Below are 20,843 nucleotides of genomic sequence, written 5' to 3'. Positions count from 1 at the left end.
TAAAAAAAAAATGGTACCGTTGGAACTTGGAAATTGACACGGATTTCTTCATGTGAGAGGGCAAGTATTCTTCTACGAACAAAATGTGGGTCCTCGGCCCCGGACTATAAGCAAGATCTACCACATACTGTAATAAGTTACAGGTTTACACGCGCGCAGGTAGACTAGACCCCCTCCTACTCGCCTGCCTAGGATGCCACTATCTACCATACCTTCCGTCACCTGTCAAACTCCGTGGGATGATCGATGACGATACCAGGCGTGAAGAAAGCCAGCGATGCTTTGCAGCCTGTCACCGATGATGGATTGATGGATGGATCAAAGACTTCAGGAGGTCGTCGCCTGGGACTGGGAGGCGAGGAACGCCGAGTACTTGGCCCGCTCCACCTTGTAGCGTTTCAGCTCTTTGATCGCCGCCAGCAGCACATGCAAGCACACTGGCGCAAAGAATGGCTGCAAATTAAAAATAAAGTCAATTTACAGGGCAGCTTGTGTGGACTTCCAAGTCTTCAACGACGCTCCATTCATGGTTAAATCTATACTAATCCTGTATTATTAGACAACACTTCAAAGGTGGAACTGTTGAAGGAACATGGGAGTTACCCGTGTACAGCTTTCGCTCAACATCACGACTCACATAAGAGGAGGTGGCTACGGCTGCTGACTACAATGCTATAGCCTTGCTTTAAAATCCAAGGTTGAAGAATGTAGCAATAACACTAGTTTATTTTTACTTTTTTGTTTAGGACAAACAATTCGAAAGTACCAACCTGCCAAACGTAAACTTAAGTGAGGTCTATAGTTCAGTGAATACTAACCATGTAAATGGCGAAGTAGTGCTCCACGGAAGCATAACTGATTGACATAATGGACGGATGGAAAAATGCGTCCTCAGCCAAAGCCCTTGCTCTCGTTGCAGACACTGCACAACAGCATAGTGTTAATAAAACCTTTACAGTCTCCACGTAACATGTGCAATAAAATGTGTGCCAAACTTGCCTGCAGAAGAGTCACCTATTCCAAGAGTGGCGTTCCTTTGAGCTAAGCTTGCGGCTTCAAGTGAAAGCTCTACCTGGAAAACATTACTTGACAGACGTCAGAAAAAACCTGACCTCACTATGAACTTATGAAGTGATTTTATACTATAACTACGTGAAGAACTAGAAATAATAACAATGGACTCCATGAATGTTCAGGGTCTTTATACTATAACTACGTGAAGAACTAGAGATAATAACAATGGACTCCATGAATGTTCAGGGTCATGAGGCATGTGGAGTTTTGTCTGAATATTCTGCTGCTTACCCAGAGTCAAAAACAGTAGCAGAAAAATAAATAAAGAAGTACTGCTACAGATGGCCGTGAACTATCCATTCAGCAAGAGTGGTAGAGGAACAAACCTGCCTCCCAATTTCATCCATAACAATCATTCTTGGGAGCGATTGGACCTGTCAACAGAAACAACATTCGTCGGCATCTGTGTGAAGAACAACAATTTATATTATCTCATTCAGAAATTCTGATGTAATACCAAGCTGGAAAGAGATTCCAAGGTGGCGACACATGACAAAAGGTTGGAACATGCATGATGTCTGTATAGTAAATCCAATTCCCTGTGAGAGTTATGAAACAAGAAACCAGTAATAATTGTTAAGAGTCTTCGAAGATAACTCCTGTAAAGAACCTTAGAGATCAACAGGTTCAACAGTTAACCAAAAACTAAGTGTCTGAACTTAGAACGGCTGTGACCTTGAACCGTGTAGTTATAAAGTATAAAAAATAGACAGACTTTCCCGCACCAATTACAAAGTAATCATATAATTCCAGATATGATATTTAGACAAGCACTGAACTTGATGAATGTGTTCCCTGATATTATGCATACTACAATGCCGATGATTTGGAAATCTGAAAACTGTTTTAACAAGAATTTGATAATAATGATGCCAAATATGTTCTCAAGTCCGATGTGACTACAGATAAACGAAATATGCAATCCGGATTTTGTGAAATCGTGCTGTCATAACAAAATGATTTTGTGTCATGGTATCCTATTAAAAAAGCAGGGTGATATGCTCACCATTGCGCAAACCCCTTTTCACTAACTAGGAATTTAGTTGCCACATCCATGCCTTGTGCATGATAGTTTGGTTTTAGACCAAATAACTGTCTTAGCTGCCCAATGAAGATTTCCAGAGTCTCCATAAGTTCCTGTTGCACATCAATGCTTCAGCGTACAATGAACTTGCAAACATATAAGAAGGCAAAGACAATAGATGATGAATTCTACACACCTGTGATGACATTTGTCTCCGAGTCCCATGCGCCTTCTTTGAACCAAGTGAACAGCCTGGTGGGTTCCAAATAACAACACCTCCCCACATCTACATAATAGGATAACACTGTCAAGAAAAATGGTAAGCTGGACAGCACAAGAAAGGTGCATAGTACTTACTGGGGAAATAAATGCATTAGTTTTCGAAAGCTCCCCATCTGGAAGCTGCAAATACAAAGGGCATTCCCTTGCAGATGGAATATACCTGTTCATTATAGAACAAGCAGTTCAGATGACTAATGACCATCCACAAAGTTCATAAAATATATATTACACTTAGTATTCAGAAACTTTTAAGATATTATCCTATGTCTGCGTATGCTTGGAAAACCAGAATACTGGATTAAAATACGACATATTCTGTAAAGGGTGCTGTTTAGTGAAACAGAAAAAAAATAACTATCCAGCAATGGGGACAGAGCATCATCAAAAGACAATGGGATCACATATATCTACCAGCAGTTTGGCAGATGAAAAGTGAGTATGATCACAAAATGAAGCAAATTCAGAGTAGCAAGCCAGCATTGTCCTACTTGTATTTTTCTGTAATATGTTTAAGAACATTGATCATATCATGACATGCGTTGCAAAGTAAAGAGCAGAAAAAGTTCAAGGATGCGGATGTGATCTAAATAAACATACACCACAAACTGAAGAACTTTTGATCGTCCTGTAGCTGAAATCGATGTATCCAAGTGCCACTCATTTGAGTTTACCTATCAATTTGATTGCACCGCTAAATTAGTACAGCTGACACTTAAAAAAGCAGGCATTAACAAGCAGTTATGCAAATAAAGAAGCAATGGGCAAGACTAGATTTCATATGCAGACTAAGTCAGAAACATACAAAGAAAGGAATGTCTCCCATACTAAGGACATTGCCCCCCAATTTATCGTCAGAATAAGAATAGGACGACTTCGGAGTGTGGTAGAGAACCTGGAAAGAACAGGGGAAGTTGTATAGTACTTATTAATATTGACACCTTTAGAAGAGATAGAGGAGGCAAGCTTGGCCCAAACAAGGCAAAAAAGCACCTGACTCTCTATATTGATATCAGCAACTGGTCGCAGGGCCTCGACCACAGGAGTAAGGATTCTCTCGCCAATATTTTTGAACTCCCTGCATGTGGGAGGCTTAAGTGTAAAGTAAAGTTTCTAACAGCAGCAGCAATAATAGCATGTACTAGTTTGAACAAAAACCACGACAAGAATTATGGAACGAAGGGAGTACTAGCTAACTACAACCAAATAAACTGCAATTGATTCTAAACGAGGGAGCTAACAGATGTCTATAGTCAGTGCTGACATATGTTCCCATAATTCCTCAGTAATATTACTGTCATTGTACTTTATTTAAACAAATGTATCACATCACAGGACAAAGTTATATTTGAACCCATAGCAGACATGCAGCAATAACTTGAATTACATAATGTAATGTTTCTGTTCTTACCAATCATAGACCCAATCATTTGGATCAGCATTCAACAAGCTGAATGAAAGAACAACATTCCCATCTGAACCAACTGGCATGAACTCGCCTTTCCCAATGCCTGTCTCACCCTCTTCAATACCGCCATTCATGAAATACTTGATGAACACCTTGCTAATAAGTGACACAGCCTCGGCCTCATCGACCTTCCCAACAACCCAAGCATGACGGTGCTTTCCAATCACAACCCTCGTCCCCTTTCCATCATCATCCTCAGCAATGACAATAGTGTAAACCTTCATCCCATCCCCATCACCACCACCCAATGCAGAGTGCAGCAATTCATCGAACACCTCATCATCATGGAACGAGTCTGCAGCGCTCACCAAGCCGCATCGCCAAGGCGAAGCGGCAGCCGCGCTGCTGGTGCAGCCACCGTCCGACTGGACGGTGACTGACACGGAGATGTTCCCGGCAGTAGAAGACGCGGGGAGGAGGTGGTGCTGGGTCGAGATTGCCCGCTCGAGCTGATCGGCAAGGGAGGCGACGGGGGAGCCAGGGCCGGACCGGAGGAAGACCGCGTGGAGACCGCAGGGGAAGGAGGGAGGGTGCGACTGGAGGCGGCGGGACAGGTCGGCGATTGCATCGGAGGGCAGCGGCGACCGGTGGATCTCGGTGGATTTGAGCAGCAAGGGCAGTCCTACGGAGAGAGAAAGCGAGATGCGCGCGGGTTACACGAAGAAGAGAAGAGAAAAAAAAAGGCCTAGAACTATGGAGATTTGGGGAGGTGGGGGGTAGTACCGACGAGGAAGGAGAGGAGGACCGAGGCGGTGAGGACGAGACGCTTCGTGCCGGGCTTCCTCGTGCGCGGCGGTGGCTCGTCCCCGCTGGTGGCGGTGGGCGAGGGAGGGGACGAGAGGAGAGAGGATTCCTCGGCGCCGGAAGACGAAGGTAGCGGTGGGGTCTCGTCGCCGGCGATCTCCGCCATTTTTCGAGTGGCCGGAATTGGGGAAGGGATCAGCTGGCTTTGCCGGTACAGTAGTTAGCCTGCTGAACTGAAATATGGGCCCGCGGTGCGGCCGGCTATACATTTTTTTTCCCAAAGAGTGTGATGGGCCGAGGAGGGAGAAACGGAGCTGCCCAAAAGCGCGAGAAGAACTTCCAAAGGCCTCGCCCTCGCCGAGAAGCCCAACCGTGAGGCCTGCCCAAGCAGAAGAAGAACTTCCAAAGGCATTCCTAACCCTCGGAAGGCGTTCCCAGTAGCAAATGCTCCTTGTGTGAACAGTGAAATAAAAAAAAATCAAAAAAATCTGAATTTTTTTTGTGGCATACTTTCACAAATGTTTGTTATGCATGCAAAATTTCATCGGAAAATCACATTGATGGAAGGCATGGTAAAAAAACAAAATTGATGCTATGAAAATGTTACTTACAAAAGCATTTTCGAGCTTCGATTTTGTTTTTTTGGCACGACTTCCACCAATGTAATTTCGCGATGAAATTTTGCATGCACGACAAACATTTGCGAAAGTATGCCAAATTTTTTTCAATTTTTTTTGCATTTTTTTTATTTTACTGTTCACACCAGGAGCATTTGCTTCTGGGTGTAGAATGGCACTTTCGGTTTTAAATGGCATCTCACATGAATCTATGGGGAGTTGAAAATAGAAAAGACGACAAATACGTGGAAACTGATGCGGACGTTGCGCATGCAGGAGTCTTTGCCATGGATCGACGCTCAACTATGAAAAACATGGGGGTTATCCCGTAATCATGTATACATGCAAAACTTTTGTGATGCTCTTATGTTTTGTCATTTGCAGGACCTCTATTTCGGGGATGATATTTTTACTTGCAGGAATAGTAACTACATAGCTGATGGTTATATTCGGGAATGTCTTGAAAGATCCAGCAATTACTGGCATTTTCATTGATCATAGCAGAAAGCAGCGGGAAAACAACAATGATGGTGAAGATCCTAGGATCATAGTTTTAGGGTTTACCACGCATGGCCAAGAACCCTAGATCAAGAGGATTTGTCTCTCAAGGGGGGTCCGATGGAGTTGATAGAGTTATTGCCACACCTACCTGGTGTGTTCGTTTCCTTGGGTATACGGTAGTAGATGGATTTCTTGAGCATTCAGATCACATGCCAGTTATCCTACATGTTGATGGGATGGCAAAGGTTTTTTTTTAGAAAAAGGGGAAGACCCTTGACCTCTGCATTTGGACGATGCATACAACTATTTTATTAATTATTGAAACAAAATCTTACAAAGTCATACAACAGTAAAACTAAAGCTACCGTCTACGCAGCATCTGTCGCAACTCCTATCCAGTTGATGAAGGGGCGCTAATAGTCTGGGCCTAATACCAAACAGACATCGCGGCCAAACCTAACATCTAAGACCACCAGTCCGGCGTGTTCCTCAACCAGCACGCCTGCCGGGTATGAGGCCGCCGCGGCCACCTACCACCAATCCATCTTCAGAGTTGTACTGTTGCATGTACCTTGCCTGGTTTAGCTGCCGCCGACGCCATCACGACACCAGACATCGTCATCCTCCTGCGCGAGTCCATCTCCGCGCATCGGGCGCCGAGTCTCCACTGCGCCACACCGCCGAGATCCGCCGTCATCAATGGGCAAGATGAAACACCGCTCCTCCTCTTGTCCCCTCCAACCAGCACTAGCTTCAAAACGATACCCTGATACGTCTCCAATGTATCTATAATTTTTTATTGTTCCATGCTATATTATATTCTGTTTTGGACATTATTGGGATTTATTATACACTTTTATATTATTTTTGGGACTAACCTATTAACCAGAGGCCCAGCCCAGAATTGCTGTTTTTTGCCTATTTTAGGGTTTCGCAGAAAAAGAATATCAAACGGAGTCCAAACGGAATGAAACCTTCGGGAACATGATTTTCGGAACAAATATGATCCAGAGGACTTGGACCCTACGTCAAGCAATCAACGAGGAAGGCACGAGGTAGGGGGGCGCCTACCCCCCCAGGCGCGCCCTCCACCCTCGTGGGCCCCCTGTTGCTCCACCGACGTAGTCCTTCCTCCTATATATACCTATGTACCCCCAAACTACCAGATACGGAGCCAAACCCTAATTCCACCGCCGTAACTTTCTGTATCCAGGAGATCCCATCTTGGGGCCTTTTCCGGAGCTCCGCCGGAGGGGGCATCGATCACGGAGGGCTTCTACATCAACACCATAGCCCTTCCGATGAAGTGTGAGTAGTTTACTTCGGACCTACGGGTCCATAGTTATTAGCTAGATGGCTTCTTCTCTCTTTTTGGATCTTAATACAAAGTTCTCCCCCTCTCTTATGGAGATCTATTCGATGTAGTCTTCTTTTGCGGTGTGTTTGTTGAGACCGATGAATTATGGGTTGATGATCAAGTTTATCTATGAACATTATTTGAATCTTCTCTGAATTCTTTTATGTATGATTGGTTATCTTTGCAAGTCTCTTCGAATTATCAATTTGGTTTGGCCTACTAGATTGATCTTTCTTGCAATGGGAGAAGCGCTTAGCTTTGGGTTCAATCTTGCGGTGTCCTTTCTCAGTGACAGTAGGTGATGAAGATATGTACCTAGGTAGGGTCATAGGCCTGACCTAGACACCCTCCCTTAGGACGTCATCCTCAAACCAGAAGCATTCGAAGAGGAGTCATCATCCACTCGACCATGAGGACTTCCACTCGGAAGACTTGAAGTCACTCGACCGTGGAGATTGTCACTCGACCACCAGAAGGTCTAAGGTCACTCCGAACTGCAACGGTCGAGCATCACCTCATAGCTTTAATGGTCATTATGTCTCTTTATTTACTAGCGTTACCAGTAACGTCTCCCCTTTAATGTACCTTAAACCCTTTGTAACGTGGGCTGGCTAGGGTCCTGGCGCACTCTATATAAGCCACCCTCCTCCACAGGCACAAGGGTTCGCTTCTTTTGTAAACTCTCACACACACATAATCCAGTCGACCGCCTCAGGGCACCGAGACGTAGGGTTGTTACTTCCTCTGAGAAGGGCCTGAACTCGTAAAACTCGTGTGTAGAACTACTTCATAGCTAGGATCTTGCCTCCTCATACTTACCCCCCATTCTACTGTCAGTCTTAGATCCACGACAGTTGGCGCCCACCGTGGGGCAGGTGTCTTAGCAGTTTATTGGAGAAGTTGCGATTCTTCCGATTCCCATCATCATGGTTTCTGGCGGAGGATTGGCTGAAGGCCGCGAGATCCGTCTCGGCGCGCTCGTCTTCATCGCCGACGACTCCGCTTGGCTCCACGAGGCTCCACTCGACGTCGAGGCGCTCCCCGTCCGCGGGGCGACGCACTTCCGCGCATGCGTTCGCGGCGTCCTTCTTCGGCAACCGTCGACTCCGTATTAGTCAACTCCTACGACAACCTCCCTTTCTGTTGTTCACCGGCGCTAGTGATCCGGTCGGTTGCGGCTTCAGCGGTGGGTGAGGCACGCGGTGGCCCGCCAATCGTCCACCCCATAAATCGCGGCGATCGAGCCCGATGAAACTCTCTACGGCCTGTTCGATCTGTCGACTGGCTCCGTCGAGACTGCGTCTGAATGCGACAGCAGCGACCCCGCGGCGGAAGTCTTGATGGTCAATGGACCACGCACTCCTCCTGGCTTCACCCATGAAGGCGGTGGCAATGGCGGCGGCGATCCATAGCGTGTTCACGAGGAGTACCGCCCCGAACCCCTCTCTTCGCAGCGGAGGGAAGATCTTCGCCGCCGTAATATGGATGCACTTCACACTCCTATCGTTGGAGAAACCCCTGAGGCCCAGGCCTTGAAGGAGGCGCGCCTGGCCAACTTGGCTGAGCGCACTCGACTGGAGAACCTCCAGCGCGCACTCGACGAGCGTGCTCAGCAGCGGATCCCCGAGTCCAGTCAACAACAACTTTTTCCGCCTCCGACTCAGGTATACCAAACTCCGATCCAGAATCTCACAGCTGCAGCTCGAATAGCAGAGTCAATTCAACCTTCCCAGTCAGAAGCTGGCCAAGGTTTGATGCAGATCTGGGCTTTACTCCGGGCAGCGGGGGAGCAGAATACAACAGTATCTCAGTCGCGGAATAGGATTCATAGCAGGTCTGTGGTGGCAAATACTGTCCAATCTGCCCATAGCCCAAGATCGCCTCCGCGGTGTGAGGGACGTGGGTACCAGCAAGATCAGTACAAGAACCGCGAGCAGTATGATCATCGACTCGACCACGACGACCGTCGTTGAGTGCCCACGCCTCCTCCAAGGAGCGGGTCATACGTGCCTCGGCGGCAAGATGATAGGCGCCCCCACAGCGGCGAACGAAGAATTCCAGTCGACCCTAGAGAGCCAGGCTTTGATGCAAGGTCTATCCTCGTTCAAGGTCTGGTCGATAGAAACAAAGCTCATAGAGAAGGCCACGATAGAGATCATCCGACTGGAAGCAGGGTACACGTTTCAGGACCCGAGTGTTTCAGCAGAGCCATCAGAGCAGCAGTGATTCCTCCCAACTTCAGGTTGGCGACTGGAGTCAGCAAGTTCACCGACGAGTCCAAGCCAGACACTTGGCTTGAGGATTACCGAGTGGCTGTGCAGATTGGTGGTGGCAATGATGATGTGGCCATGAAACACCTCCCCTTGATGTTGGAGGGCTCTGCCAGAGCGTGGTTGAATCAGTTGGCTCCTGGCAGCATATATAGTTGGGAGGAACTTGCTCGAGTATTTGTTAGAACCTTTGAAGGCACTTGCAAAAGGCCGGCAGGGTTGACAAAATTGCAGTGTTGTGTTCAGAAACCGAATGAAACCTTGAGGGATTATATTCAGAGATGGATCACGTTACACCATACAATGGAGAACGTGTCAGATCACCAAGTATCGGGAGTTGAATCTGAAATTTGGTCGGACAGGAGATATGACTCTGACTCGGATGATGGAGATTGCCACCAAATATGCCAATGGTGAAGAGGAAGACCGACTCCGGAGTGGCAAACATAAAACAGTCACCCAAGAAACCGAAGGAGGGAATTCCAGTCGGAAACAGAAACGAAAGGCCGAACCAGCTGCTCCTGGTGAAGCTTTAGTTGTTGCTCAAGGGGAATTCAAGGGAAAACCCAAAGGGCCCTGGACTCCCAAAAAGGTTAAAGATCAAGATGGGAATGATGTGTTGGATTTACCCTGCCATATTCATACCAAAAAAGATGAAGAGGGGAATCTCATTTACCCTAAACACACCACTCGACAGTGCCATCTCCTGATCCAGCAGTTCCGAGAGAAACAACCCAAAGAGAAGGAAAAGGAGTCGGACAGAGGAGAGGATAGATAAGAAGATGGTGATGGTTTTCCCAATGTCAATTCCACGCTGATGATTTTTGCTGATGTTGAAAGCAAAAGTCGATTGAAGGTTATTAACAGGGAGGTGAACATGGTTGCTCCGGCAACACCCAGTTATTTGAAGTGGTCCCGGACTGCCATCACGTTCGACCAATCGGACCACCTAGCGCATATAGCCACCCCTGGGAGGCAACCGTTAGTGGTCGACCCAGTAGTCGAAGGCACTCGACTGACTAAAGTGCTGATGGATGGTGGCAGTGGTCTGAATATCCTTTATGCTGAAACCTTGAAGGGAATGAGCATTCTGATGTCCAAGCTTAGTGAAAGCAACATGAGTTTCCACGGTGTTATACATGGCAAGAAGGCTCAGTCACTCGGCCAGATCGCACTTGATGTGGTTTTCGGTGATTCCAAGAATTACCGCAAGGAAAAGTTGATGTTTGAGGTAGTAGATTTCAAGAGTGCTTACCATGCCATTCTGGAGAGACCCGCTTATGCACGTTTTATGGCTCGACCATGTTACGTGTATCTCAAATTGAAGATGCCTGGCCCCAAAGGAGTAATCACTATCACTGGCAATCGGAGGAAGGCAGAAGAGTGCTTCCAGAAGGGCTCAAAAATTGCCGATGCACAGATGGCAGTAGTACAACCGCAGGAGTATCAGAAAAATGCAGATCCGAGTGATTTTCTGCGAGCCAAGAAGCCTGCCACAGAATCCGCATTTCGGTCTTCAGGGGAAACGAAGTCGATTCATGTTCACCCGACCGACCCCAATGCTGCTCCGACCCATATCTCGTCAACACTCGACAGCAAATAGGAAGAAGCACTCATCTAGTTCCTTTGTGAGAACTGGGACATCTTTGCATGGAAACCTTCTGACATGCCGGGTATACCCAGGGGACTGGCTGAGCATCGTTTGCGAGTCGACCCAAAAGTAAAACCAGTCAAGGAACATCTCCGACGGTCCGCCGTCCAGAAGAGAAAATCAATTGGAGAGGAAATGGCTCAGCTCCTGCCAGCTGAGTTCATCCGAGAGATTTACCACTCCGAGTGGCTCGCCAATGTTGTCATGGTCCCTAAGAAGGATGATTCACTTCTCATGTGCATTGACTTCAAGCATATCAATCGGGCCTGCCCGAATGATCATTTTCCTCTTCCCCGCGTCGACCAAATTGTTGACTCAACTGCGGGGTGTGAGCGTTTGTCCTTCTTGGACGCCTATTCCGGGTACCATCAGATCCGGCTATATGGACCCGATGAGATAAAAATGACTTTCATCACTCCATTCGGATGTTTCTGTTATGTCACTATGCCATTCGGCCTGAAGAACGCCGGAGCCACATTCATGAGGATGATCCAGAAGTGTCTACTCACTCAAATTAGTCGGAATGGGGAAGCATACATGGACGACATTGTAGTCAAGTCACGTAAAGGTTTCGACCTGCTGGCTGACCTTGCCAAAACCTTTGCCAACCTCAGAAGGTATGATATCAAGCTTAATCCATCAAAGTGCACATTCAGAGTTCCTGGCGGAAAGTTACTCGGTTTCCTCGTTTCCGAACGAGGGATCGACGCTAACCCAGAGAAAGTTGGTGCCATTCTTCGGATGAAGCGCCCTGTGCGTGTGCACGATGTTCAAAAGCTTACTGGTTGTTTGGCCGCCCTGAGTCGATTCATTTCTCGTCTCAGTGAAAAGGCACTGCCTCTTTACCGACTGATGAAGAAGTATGATAAGTTCAAGTGGACTCCCGAAGCTGATGCAGCGTTTGTAGAGCTCAAAGCCCTGCTTTCCACCCAGCCGGTGCTTTCTGCACCAATCAACAAAGAGCCTTTACTGCTTTACATTGCAGCCACTGGACAAGTTGTCAGTACAGTACTCACGGTCGAGCGGGAAGAAGAAGGAAAAACTTATAAAGTTCAGCGCCCAGTATATTACGTTTTTGAAGTTCTGACTCCATCGAAGCAAAGATATCCCCATTATCAGAAGCTTGTTTATGGAATTTACATGACCACAAAGAAGGTTGCACACTATTTCTCTGATCATTCCGTTACAGTCGTCAGCGACGCTTCATTATCGGAGATTTTGAACAACAGAGATGCAATAAAAAACACCTTTGTATTTTGTTTATCAAAGACAAGAGTTTTACAGTCTCCTAAAAGATTGTCGATTGTTTATGTCTGTTTCTGAAATCCCCCAGTGGGTGGCTCAGCTGCGAATCCGTTTCGCCTAAGTCAAAAAAATCCTACCGAGTGATGAGCAAACCTCTCACTCGGGGGCTTAGCTACGAACCCGTTTCGCCTAAGTTGAAAAAATCCTACCGAGTGATGAGCAAGCCTCTCACTCGGAGGCTTAGCTGCAGTCCAGTACTCACCTAAGTTGAAAAAATCCTACCGAGTGATGAGAAAGCCTCTCACTCGGAGGCTTAGCTGCAGTCCAGTACTCGCCTAAGTTGAAAAAATCCTACCGAGTGATGAGCAGGCCTCTCACTTGGAGGCTTAGCTGCAGTCCAGTACTCGCCTAAGTTTTAAAAATCCTACCGAGTGATGAGCAAACCTCACACTCGGGGGCTTAGCTGCAGTCTAGTACTCGCCTAAGTTTCAAAAATCCTACCGACTGATGAGCAAACCTCACACTCGGGGGCTTAGCTGCAGTCTAGTGCTCGCCTAAGTTTCAAAAATCCTACCGAGTGATGAGCAAACCTCACACTCGGGGGCTTAGCTGCAGTCTAGTGCTCGCCTAAGTTTCAAAAATCCTACCGAGTGATGAGCAAGCCTCTCACTCGGAGGTTTAGCTATAGTCTAGTGCTCGCCTAAGTTGAAAAAATCCTACCGAGTGATGAGCAGGCCTCTCACTCGGAGGCTTAGCTGCAGTCCAGTACTCGCCTAAGTTTCAAAAATCCTACCGAGTGATGAGAAAACCTCACACTCGGGGGCTTAGCTGCAGTCTAGTACTCGCCTAAGTTTCAAAAAATCCCACCGGGTGATGAGCAAACCTCACACTCGGGGGTTTAGCTGCAACCCCGTGCTCGCCTAAGTTTCAAAAATCCTACCGAGTGATGGGAAAACCTCACACTCGGGGGCTTAGTTGCAGCCCCGTGTTCGCCTAAGTTTCAAAAATCCTACCGAGTGATGAGCAAACCTCACACTCGAGGACTTAGCTGCAGCCTAGTACTCGCCTAAGTCGAAAAACCACCCTTGTCCGCAAGGATGATGAGGTGCAGGTCGACTGCAATCCTCTCACGGAGCCGCGCTACAAGTACAATGTCCGCTCCATCCCTATCTGCAAGGACGACGAGGTGCAGGTCGACCGCAGCCCTCTCCTCGGAGCTGCGCCACAAATACAAAGTGCACTCCATCCTTATCCGCAAGGACGGCAAGGTGCAGGTCGACTGGGATATCTCCTTCAGAGTTGCATCTCGAAGGATATTCCGAGTGAAGAACAAGTTCTACTCGAAGACGAAAGCAGGCATATGTAGAAGATAAACCAAGATCAGATAAAATCTCAAGAGTTTCAAAATGAAGATAAAAGTACTCGGGCATCAGGCCCGAAGGAGTTTAACGGTTACAGAACCCACTCGGCATTCCGAGGCAAATTTAAGGCAAGTTTAAATCTCAAGTTTGTTCATTCGGCAGGAGGAGGGCTTGCAAGCTCGATGAATTCTTCCAAGTCAATTCCATCAGCGATCCGAGTGGAAGCAGCGATGAAAGTCTCCATGAAGGACTGGAAGTCATGCCTTTTGGTGTTGGCGACCTTGATCGCCACCAGCTTATCTTCGCGGGCTTCCTTGCAGTGGACTCTTACGTATCAACTCCCCCAAGCTTAAACCTTTGCTTGTCCTCAAGCAATTCAGTTAACAAACTGAGAGTGATAAAGAAAAACTTTTACAAACTCTGTTTGCTCTTATTGTTGTAAATATGTAAAGCTAGCATTCAAGTTTTCAGCAAAGATTATAACTAACCACATTCGCAATAACGCATAGGTCTCAAGTTACTCATATCAATAGCATAATCAACTAGCGAGCCATAATAATAAAACTCGGATGACAACACTTTCTCAAAACAATCATAATATGATATAACAAGGTGGTATCTCGCTAGCCCTTTCTGAGACCGCAAAACATAAATGCAGAGCACCTTTAAAGACCAAGGATCGACTAGACATTGTAATTCATGGTAAAAGAGATCCAGTCAAGTCATACTCAATGTAAACTAACAGTAATGAATGCAAATGACAGCGGTGCTCTCCAACTGGTGATTTTTTGATAAGAGGATGATGACTCAGCATAAAAGTAAATAGATAGGCCGTTCATAGAGGGAAGCAGAGATTTGTAGAGGTGCCAGAGCTCGGTTTTTAAACAGAGGTGGATACTATTTTGAGCGGTATACTTTCATTGTCAACATACCAACCAAGAGATGGCGATATCTTCCATGCTACACACATTATAGGCGGTTCCCAAACAGAATGGTAAAGTTTATACTCCCCCTTCCACCAACAAGCATCAATCCATGGCTTGCTCGAAACAACGAGTGCCTCCAACTAACAAGAGTCCCAGGGGGAGTTTTGTTTGCAATTATTTTGATTTAGTTTGCATAAAGCATGGGACTGGGCATCCCGGTGACCAGCCATTTATCTCGTGAGTGAGGAGCGGAGTCCACTCCTCTTGAGAATAACCCGCCTAACATGGAAGATACAGACAGCCCTAGTTGATACATGAGCTATTCGAGTATACAAAAGAGGATATTTATTTGAAGGTTTAGAGTTTGGCACATACAAATTTACTTGGAATGGCAGGTATATACCGTATATAGGTAGGTATAGTGGACTCATGTGGAATAACTTTGGAGTTTAAGGGGTTTGGATGCACAAGCAGAATTCCCGCTTAGTACAGGTGAAGGCTAGCAAAAGACTGGGAAGCGACCAGCTAGAGAGCGACAACAGTCATGAACATGCATTAAAATTAATCAACACCGAATGCAAGCATGAGTAGGATATAATCCACCATGAACATAAATATCGTGAAGGCTATGTTGATTTTGTTTCAACTACATGCGTGAACATGTGCCAAGTCAAGTCACTTAAATCATTCAGAAGAGGATACCACCCTATCATACCACATCATAACCATTTTAATAGCATGTCGGCACGCAAGGTAAACCATTATCTCTACTCCTAATGTCTCAGTTGGTAGGTCGCGTTCCAGGTTTTATTTTCGTCCCACCTCACCCGGTCTTTTTTGGTATTTCATTGGTACCTGCTCCCACCTCCCAGTTCAAAAAAACCCAACCAAAACCACGTTCACGTAGTTCTCTCGCAAGCGACAGAATCTAACGAAAATAAACCTCCGAAGAAAAACCAGTGAAAAAAGACCCTCCACGACCCGCACGCAGGCAGGAACGAGCGAGGCCTCCAGGTCCAGGGTGCCCACCTCTCTTTCTCTCTCGCCTCCCACCCTCACCCTCCCGATCTGGTCGCCGCCCACCCTCACCCTCCCGATCTCGTGAGTTGCAGGGGAAATCGGTCTCCAGAATCGCCACCACCGATGCCGCTCGGTTCCCCTCCGTAACCTGCCACTTGCGACGGACCGAGGTCGCCGATGTGGGCTCGACGCAGCCGCCCGGAGCTACTTCGCCCTCGACGTCGAGGAGGGCGTGGGCTGATCGAGCTCCCGGCCGCCCTGCTCCTCTACAAACTATCTCTATCCTCAGTCGTAGGCTCCTCGTGCTTTATCCCCTGCGCCGCCACCCAATGGTCTCCGCCAGCGCCGCGTGCCCCCAAGAAAATGGCGGCCTTGGATGAAAACGTGCGACTCGATCAACCTTGAGAAGATCCCCATCAACGCGGACTCCCCTATGTAAGTCCCCAATTCCCCTCCCTTCTCCCTTCCCTTGATCCAAATCTCGTACCCACAAATCTAGATCATGGCCATAGGGAAACCAACAACGAGAAGAAGCGGCTCGCCGAGATATGCCATGTCGACTTCTCCTTTTGTCATCAATGGAGGCACCACGAAGGCCAAGAAGAAGGCCCCAATAGCCCTAGCCATGGCAGGGCCTCATGTAGAGCCTGAAGTAGGTGCAGCATCATAGTCCGTCCTTGCACATACAAGAAAAAGACATTTATTTCTGATTATGGTCCACGTGAATAATGATGTTACTACGGGCCTATTTGTTTCTTCTGATTATGGTCCTTTCAGTATTGATTCTTGCTTGTATATTAAGAATTAAGTTCCCCTGGTTAGAAGTAACCATTAGTTCTTTCTACTTTCTGAAGAACTAGCATTCTTTTCTCTTTATTTTTTCGTCCATATTAAATTGTTTGGCACAAACATACATCTGAAATAAATGCAAGTCTATATCAAGTGCTGAGATTAAGATGGATGGGAGGTCACGGATGCTGGGTCGGAATTTGAATGCTAATGCCTCCACTACTTTGTTGTGCTGTTTATCTTACACGGTTATGAGTCCGGTGTGTGGATCGGTCATTGGTGAAAGCGGCCGCCTAATTTCAGAGTTCTTCCTTTGTTCTCCCAGGACCAAACCAACGATCAATGTGTGCTGAGAATGACAACAATATGCACCACATTTGCAGTCTTAACTACATGGTAAGCTTTACTAAACTGAAACTTGTCCAAACGTTTGCAACCAATGTTGGAAAAATTTATCAGGTTGCAGTTTTGCGGCCGTGTCGAATCGCTTTTATACTTAATACTTTTGATGGGTCGTACAAGCTGGTTGAACTGCCACTGTTTGCTACAACCTACAAATATACAGATCTTCAATATATGACTCACTATATATGAACTTCTCCGTGCATAAATTGTGTTTTTAGACGATTCACTGTAGAAATTGGTGTGCTATAACAGTGAGACTGTTCTATATATTGCTATCCAGATTTGACACTTAGTTTCCATAACCTTTATTTTTCTGTTATTATTAAGGACAACATGCTAATTTCTCTAATCCACTCTTATTGTAATTTTATGATTTTGTTTCTAGGTTAGTAGAACTTTTTATTCAGCTCAAAGAGGTCCTGCAGTACATCCTAGGAAATAAAGGCGAGTCAATTCGGTGAGGATAAACTGGATTGCCTTCTATTGTGGCGGGTCAAATTATTTTTTGAAACACCACCACCACCTACATGCTTTTTTCTTCCTTTTCTTTCTAATAGAGCGCTGATTGTACCTACTTAGAAATGTTAGTGGATGCATCCAAGTCTGATTTGGCACTTCTTTTTTAAGCTGATTGGAGAGGTCATATCTAGCTATAAGTTGTTTGCTACGGTATTTCTTTAGTTCCAATTAATTGGATTTGATTTTAAAGTTCTACAGCCAAATGATAGTTCAGAGAGAGTACATGTTGTTACTCCACTTGTTTGACTAAATGATGCAAATGCTTTCCCCATAGGATAACTTGACAATTTGTCGAGAGAAGTAATAAAAACCGTCAAGCTTAAAGAGCAAAAGTTTGAGCACTGAAACGGTGAGTTCAGATGCCATGTAGTTCATAGTCTATGTGCAACGACTCTTTAATTTGACTGAAGCAAATGTGATTTCTGGTTCTACCAAATTATTTTATTTTATTGTGCAACACAAGTATCTTTATTTGACCTTGTTTCCTTAGACTATGAAGAGGTTAGAAGAAAAAAGTGTTGACTGTTGTATTGTCACATTGTACATCATAATCATTGTTGTATATGTTTTTGCATACATACATCAATGATGTACATAGACAGAAGAAGTCTTAACAGAGCTATTTCAAAACAAGATGAGGAGAGCCCCAATGATTTAAACCGTAAAATACTAACCTACACATGATCATATAATGTACGGATCATAGGCTGGCTAAACCCTTCTTTCGAGTCTCCTAACATTGTCTACTTAATTTTCAGTACCTGCAAGGTCAGCTAGCTAGAAATTTGGGTATGCTGCTATATGCCTTCAGTTTGTAAAATAAGATGCATATTATTCAGCTTGATTCATTGCTCAGGATTTTTGAATAAGATGGGGCGACCATGATGTGGCTCGGAGAAAGGGTGCATATGGTCTTACTTATTACCCATTGGGTCTGCAAATATGAGAGGTAAAAAATTTCACTGTAGTGCAATGCACGTTCTAAGTTTCATCTTCGCACATGATTATGGGCTTATGGCATCTGATCAGCTTTCTCTTGACATGCGTAATTGCAACAGCTCCCAATCTTTCCAAAAATAGATTGTCTATGATTATGAGAGTAACCACAAGAACAGACGAAAGTGGCGAGACTCGTTACGAAACAATGCAGATTCTTTACCCCTAGGACAGTGACAGTGCTAACATTCATGTATGTACGTTAGGAGTTACGATATGACCTTTTGTTTATGTAGTTAACATTCAAAAATGTTTGATGAGATCAATAATGTATATATGAGATGTGATAAAACTGAACATATGTTGTACTCGGCGTATTTGATTAAATATATTAACTAACGAACCCATACTTTATTTATCATCAAGTGGCAAGGCATGTGTATTTAGCTCGAGTTGTGGATGGGCTGCTCGAGCTGCGCGCCAATGTGGAGGCCCCGCACCGCCGCCGATGGGCTGATGTTGTTGCACGTCGTGGCGGGGACATCCGTATGTGCGCTGCTTGTGCTGGGCGCTGATGTGGTCGCCCCCGATCGGAAGGGACGCCGCTGGAGCTGCCGCGGGATATGGTGGTGGTCCGCAGATGGAGCTGGGAGCAGACGCGGAGGCAATGGGCCCGACTCTCTGTGTGCAAATCATGATGACTTGGAGCACTGTCATGGGAAGTTTTTATTCATCTTTACCTATATTTATTGGATTAGGTTCCATTGGCAGATGAGATTCTTATCCTGAGTGCTTTATTCTATTTTTGCCAAGACACTTCTCCTTAATATGTTCAATATTCATAATAAATTTGTTGCGGTAGAATTACATGATTTCTAAACATTTTGATTCATAATACCAATTTGCTGCATCATGGGGTTTATTAGAAATCCTAATGCATTTCTAATCAGGATTATTTCTAATGGTGATTAAATCTGTCATAGCGTCAACAGGTTAAAGACGATGTACCCTTTTCCCGTTTGGATACCAACCATTGCATTCAGCAATAAGATCTGTTGCTTATTTACTTGTAGAATCAAGTGGGTTAGAGGCATCTGCTTTTAACTATTTACGACACTTCAATAAAACACTCTTTTCTTATTTGTGTGAGTACTATTTGTTTCACCTTTTGCACCTCATCGTCATAGGATCTGGTTTCAAAAATGAATGACTACTTGCGAAGGTATTGTTTTTAGTTTCTTCTTTTTGGTTCAGCTTCTTTGATTTTCAGTAGTTGGTCCGTTAATCATCTAAAATTTTCAGTAAGATGTTTCTACATCATATTCTTGAATGTTCCTGATTTCACATCCATGGTATCTGCTTTGCTTTAGTACCTGTTCATGGTTCACTCATGATTTGTTTCTTTCTCCCTATCAGTCTTACCATTTTGTTTTGCTTGCTTTACCTTGTAGCTTCTTCCAGTAGTTGTTTTTTTCCTTTATATTAGAGCTGCTCTGTCACACTTTTTATGCTTTTATGATGTCCTAATAAAAGTTTTGTGTGGGCAGATAATTTTTTGCTTACTACAAACCGTAAGAAGCTGAAGCTTACTGATTTGGGGCTTGCACAAGAGGAAACTGTAACTGAAATGATGACGACTGAAACTGGGACATACCGATATGGACACAGAGGTTATAAATCACTCTTTTCCACACTAGATAGTCAATATTAAAAAAATTAGGAACTGAAGCCGAAATAAAATGGTTCCTGGTTGTAGTTTCCCGGGTTGATTCTTTGAATTATACTTCAATTTGTATGCCCTCGCGATAATTTTCTGGCTGAAGTTTCTAGAGCTCACTGATTTTAGGACCTTCTATACAAAGAGAAATTTGATGCTCTAGAATTTGTGTATGAAGATTGCTTTAATAACAATCGCAAATATAATTATATTCTTCAATTAAGTAATGATAATGTAATATTGCATCCTATCATTTACAATCAGATAGACAAGTGACCTTAAGTATAAGGTTTCAAGCTACTTAACGCTCAATGCTTGTTATATAATTCTCCATGGTAACATCAACTGAGTTGGGCATCATAATTGGCACTGAACATCCAAAGTTAAGTTCGTGCTCACCATTTCACGATTATATTTTTGGTACTGATATTTTCATATTACCAGTTCGCTGAAGATAGAGCTCTGGCATTGTATTGAAGCTCAACTCCGCATGAAAGTGTACAACTTCACTGTTATGCTTTGGCACTCGAATTTGCTATGCTTTTCATGCTAGGAATACTTACACGTTCATTCTTAAATCATCTTGTTATATGGCATTGTAGATCTGATGGAAAAGAACTTGTGTGATATAGGCCAGGGCGGAGGACGTTGTCAATGGAAAACATGGATCCGCATGAAGGTTCACTCACCAATAGTATTCAAGAAGATGCGAAGGTCATGGTTCTGTGTTGATGCCCCTTGAAAAAAATATCTTCTCATTTTCTTGTTTGAAGGAACGCTAGGAGAAATTGAGGATGCGAAAAATGTACGGAGGAAAGGGAGACTAGGAGAGGTGCACGGTGAGGCATCGACGAATCCTAAAAAGAGAAACTTTTGTCACGGTGTTCTCATATCCAAACTTGAATCAAGTACGCTTTTTGAATGGCTTGCACTAAAGCAG

At 45.1% G+C, this 20,843-nt stretch overlaps 1 protein-coding gene and 1 long non-coding RNA gene across 2 annotated transcripts; one reads left to right on the top strand and one right to left on the bottom strand.

The window, feature by feature from the left end:
- On the bottom strand, positions 1-4,818 carry LOC125545631 (GPI transamidase component PIG-S-like protein). The gene is made up of 13 exons (XM_048709643.2): positions 4,569-4,818; positions 3,789-4,467; positions 3,371-3,455; positions 3,183-3,272; positions 2,978-3,051; positions 2,456-2,540; positions 2,295-2,384; positions 2,081-2,211; positions 1,532-1,613; positions 1,401-1,448; positions 1,000-1,072; positions 819-922; positions 1-453 (listed from the first exon to the last, which is right to left on the bottom strand). Exons 1-13 carry the CDS (start codon positions 4,753-4,755, stop codon positions 328-330), a joined length of 1,854 nt encoding a protein of 617 aa, XP_048565600.1. The 5' UTR covers positions 4,756-4,818; the 3' UTR covers positions 1-327.
- Positions 4,819-15,514: 10,696 nt separating this feature from the next.
- LOC125548958 (uncharacterized) lies at positions 15,515-18,210 on the top strand. The gene is made up of 4 exons (XR_015599859.1): positions 15,515-15,972; positions 16,050-16,189; positions 16,652-16,722; positions 18,107-18,210. It is a non-coding gene; the product is annotated as an uncharacterized LOC125548958 (long non-coding RNA).
- The last annotated feature ends 2,633 nt before the right edge of the window (positions 18,211-20,843 follow it).

This window comes from Triticum urartu, chromosome 3A, assembly GCF_056163025.1.
Source record: "Triticum urartu cultivar PI428250 chromosome 3A, HENAU_Tu73, whole genome shotgun sequence".
NCBI lineage: Eukaryota > Viridiplantae > Streptophyta > Magnoliopsida > Poales > Poaceae > Triticum > Triticum urartu.
The sequence above is the reverse complement of the archived record's forward strand: the minus strand, read 5'-3'. Positions and strand labels throughout refer to the sequence as shown.

What these genes read in the sequence shown, in the direction of transcription:
- LOC125545631 (XM_048709643.2), bottom strand. Translation starts at nt 4,755, where the DNA reads ATGGCGGAGATCGCCGGCGACGAGACCCCACCGCTACCTTCGTCTTCC. An exon ending in AATGATTGGGTCTATGATTG is followed by an intron (nt 3,456 to 3,788) that starts GTAAGAACAGAA and finishes TCCCACATGCAG; the next exon opens with GGAGTTCAAAAATATTGGCG. An exon ending in GAAAAGGGGTTTGCGCAATG is followed by an intron (nt 1,614 to 2,080) that starts GTGAGCATATCA and finishes TAACTCTCACAG; the next exon opens with GGAATTGGATTTACTATACA.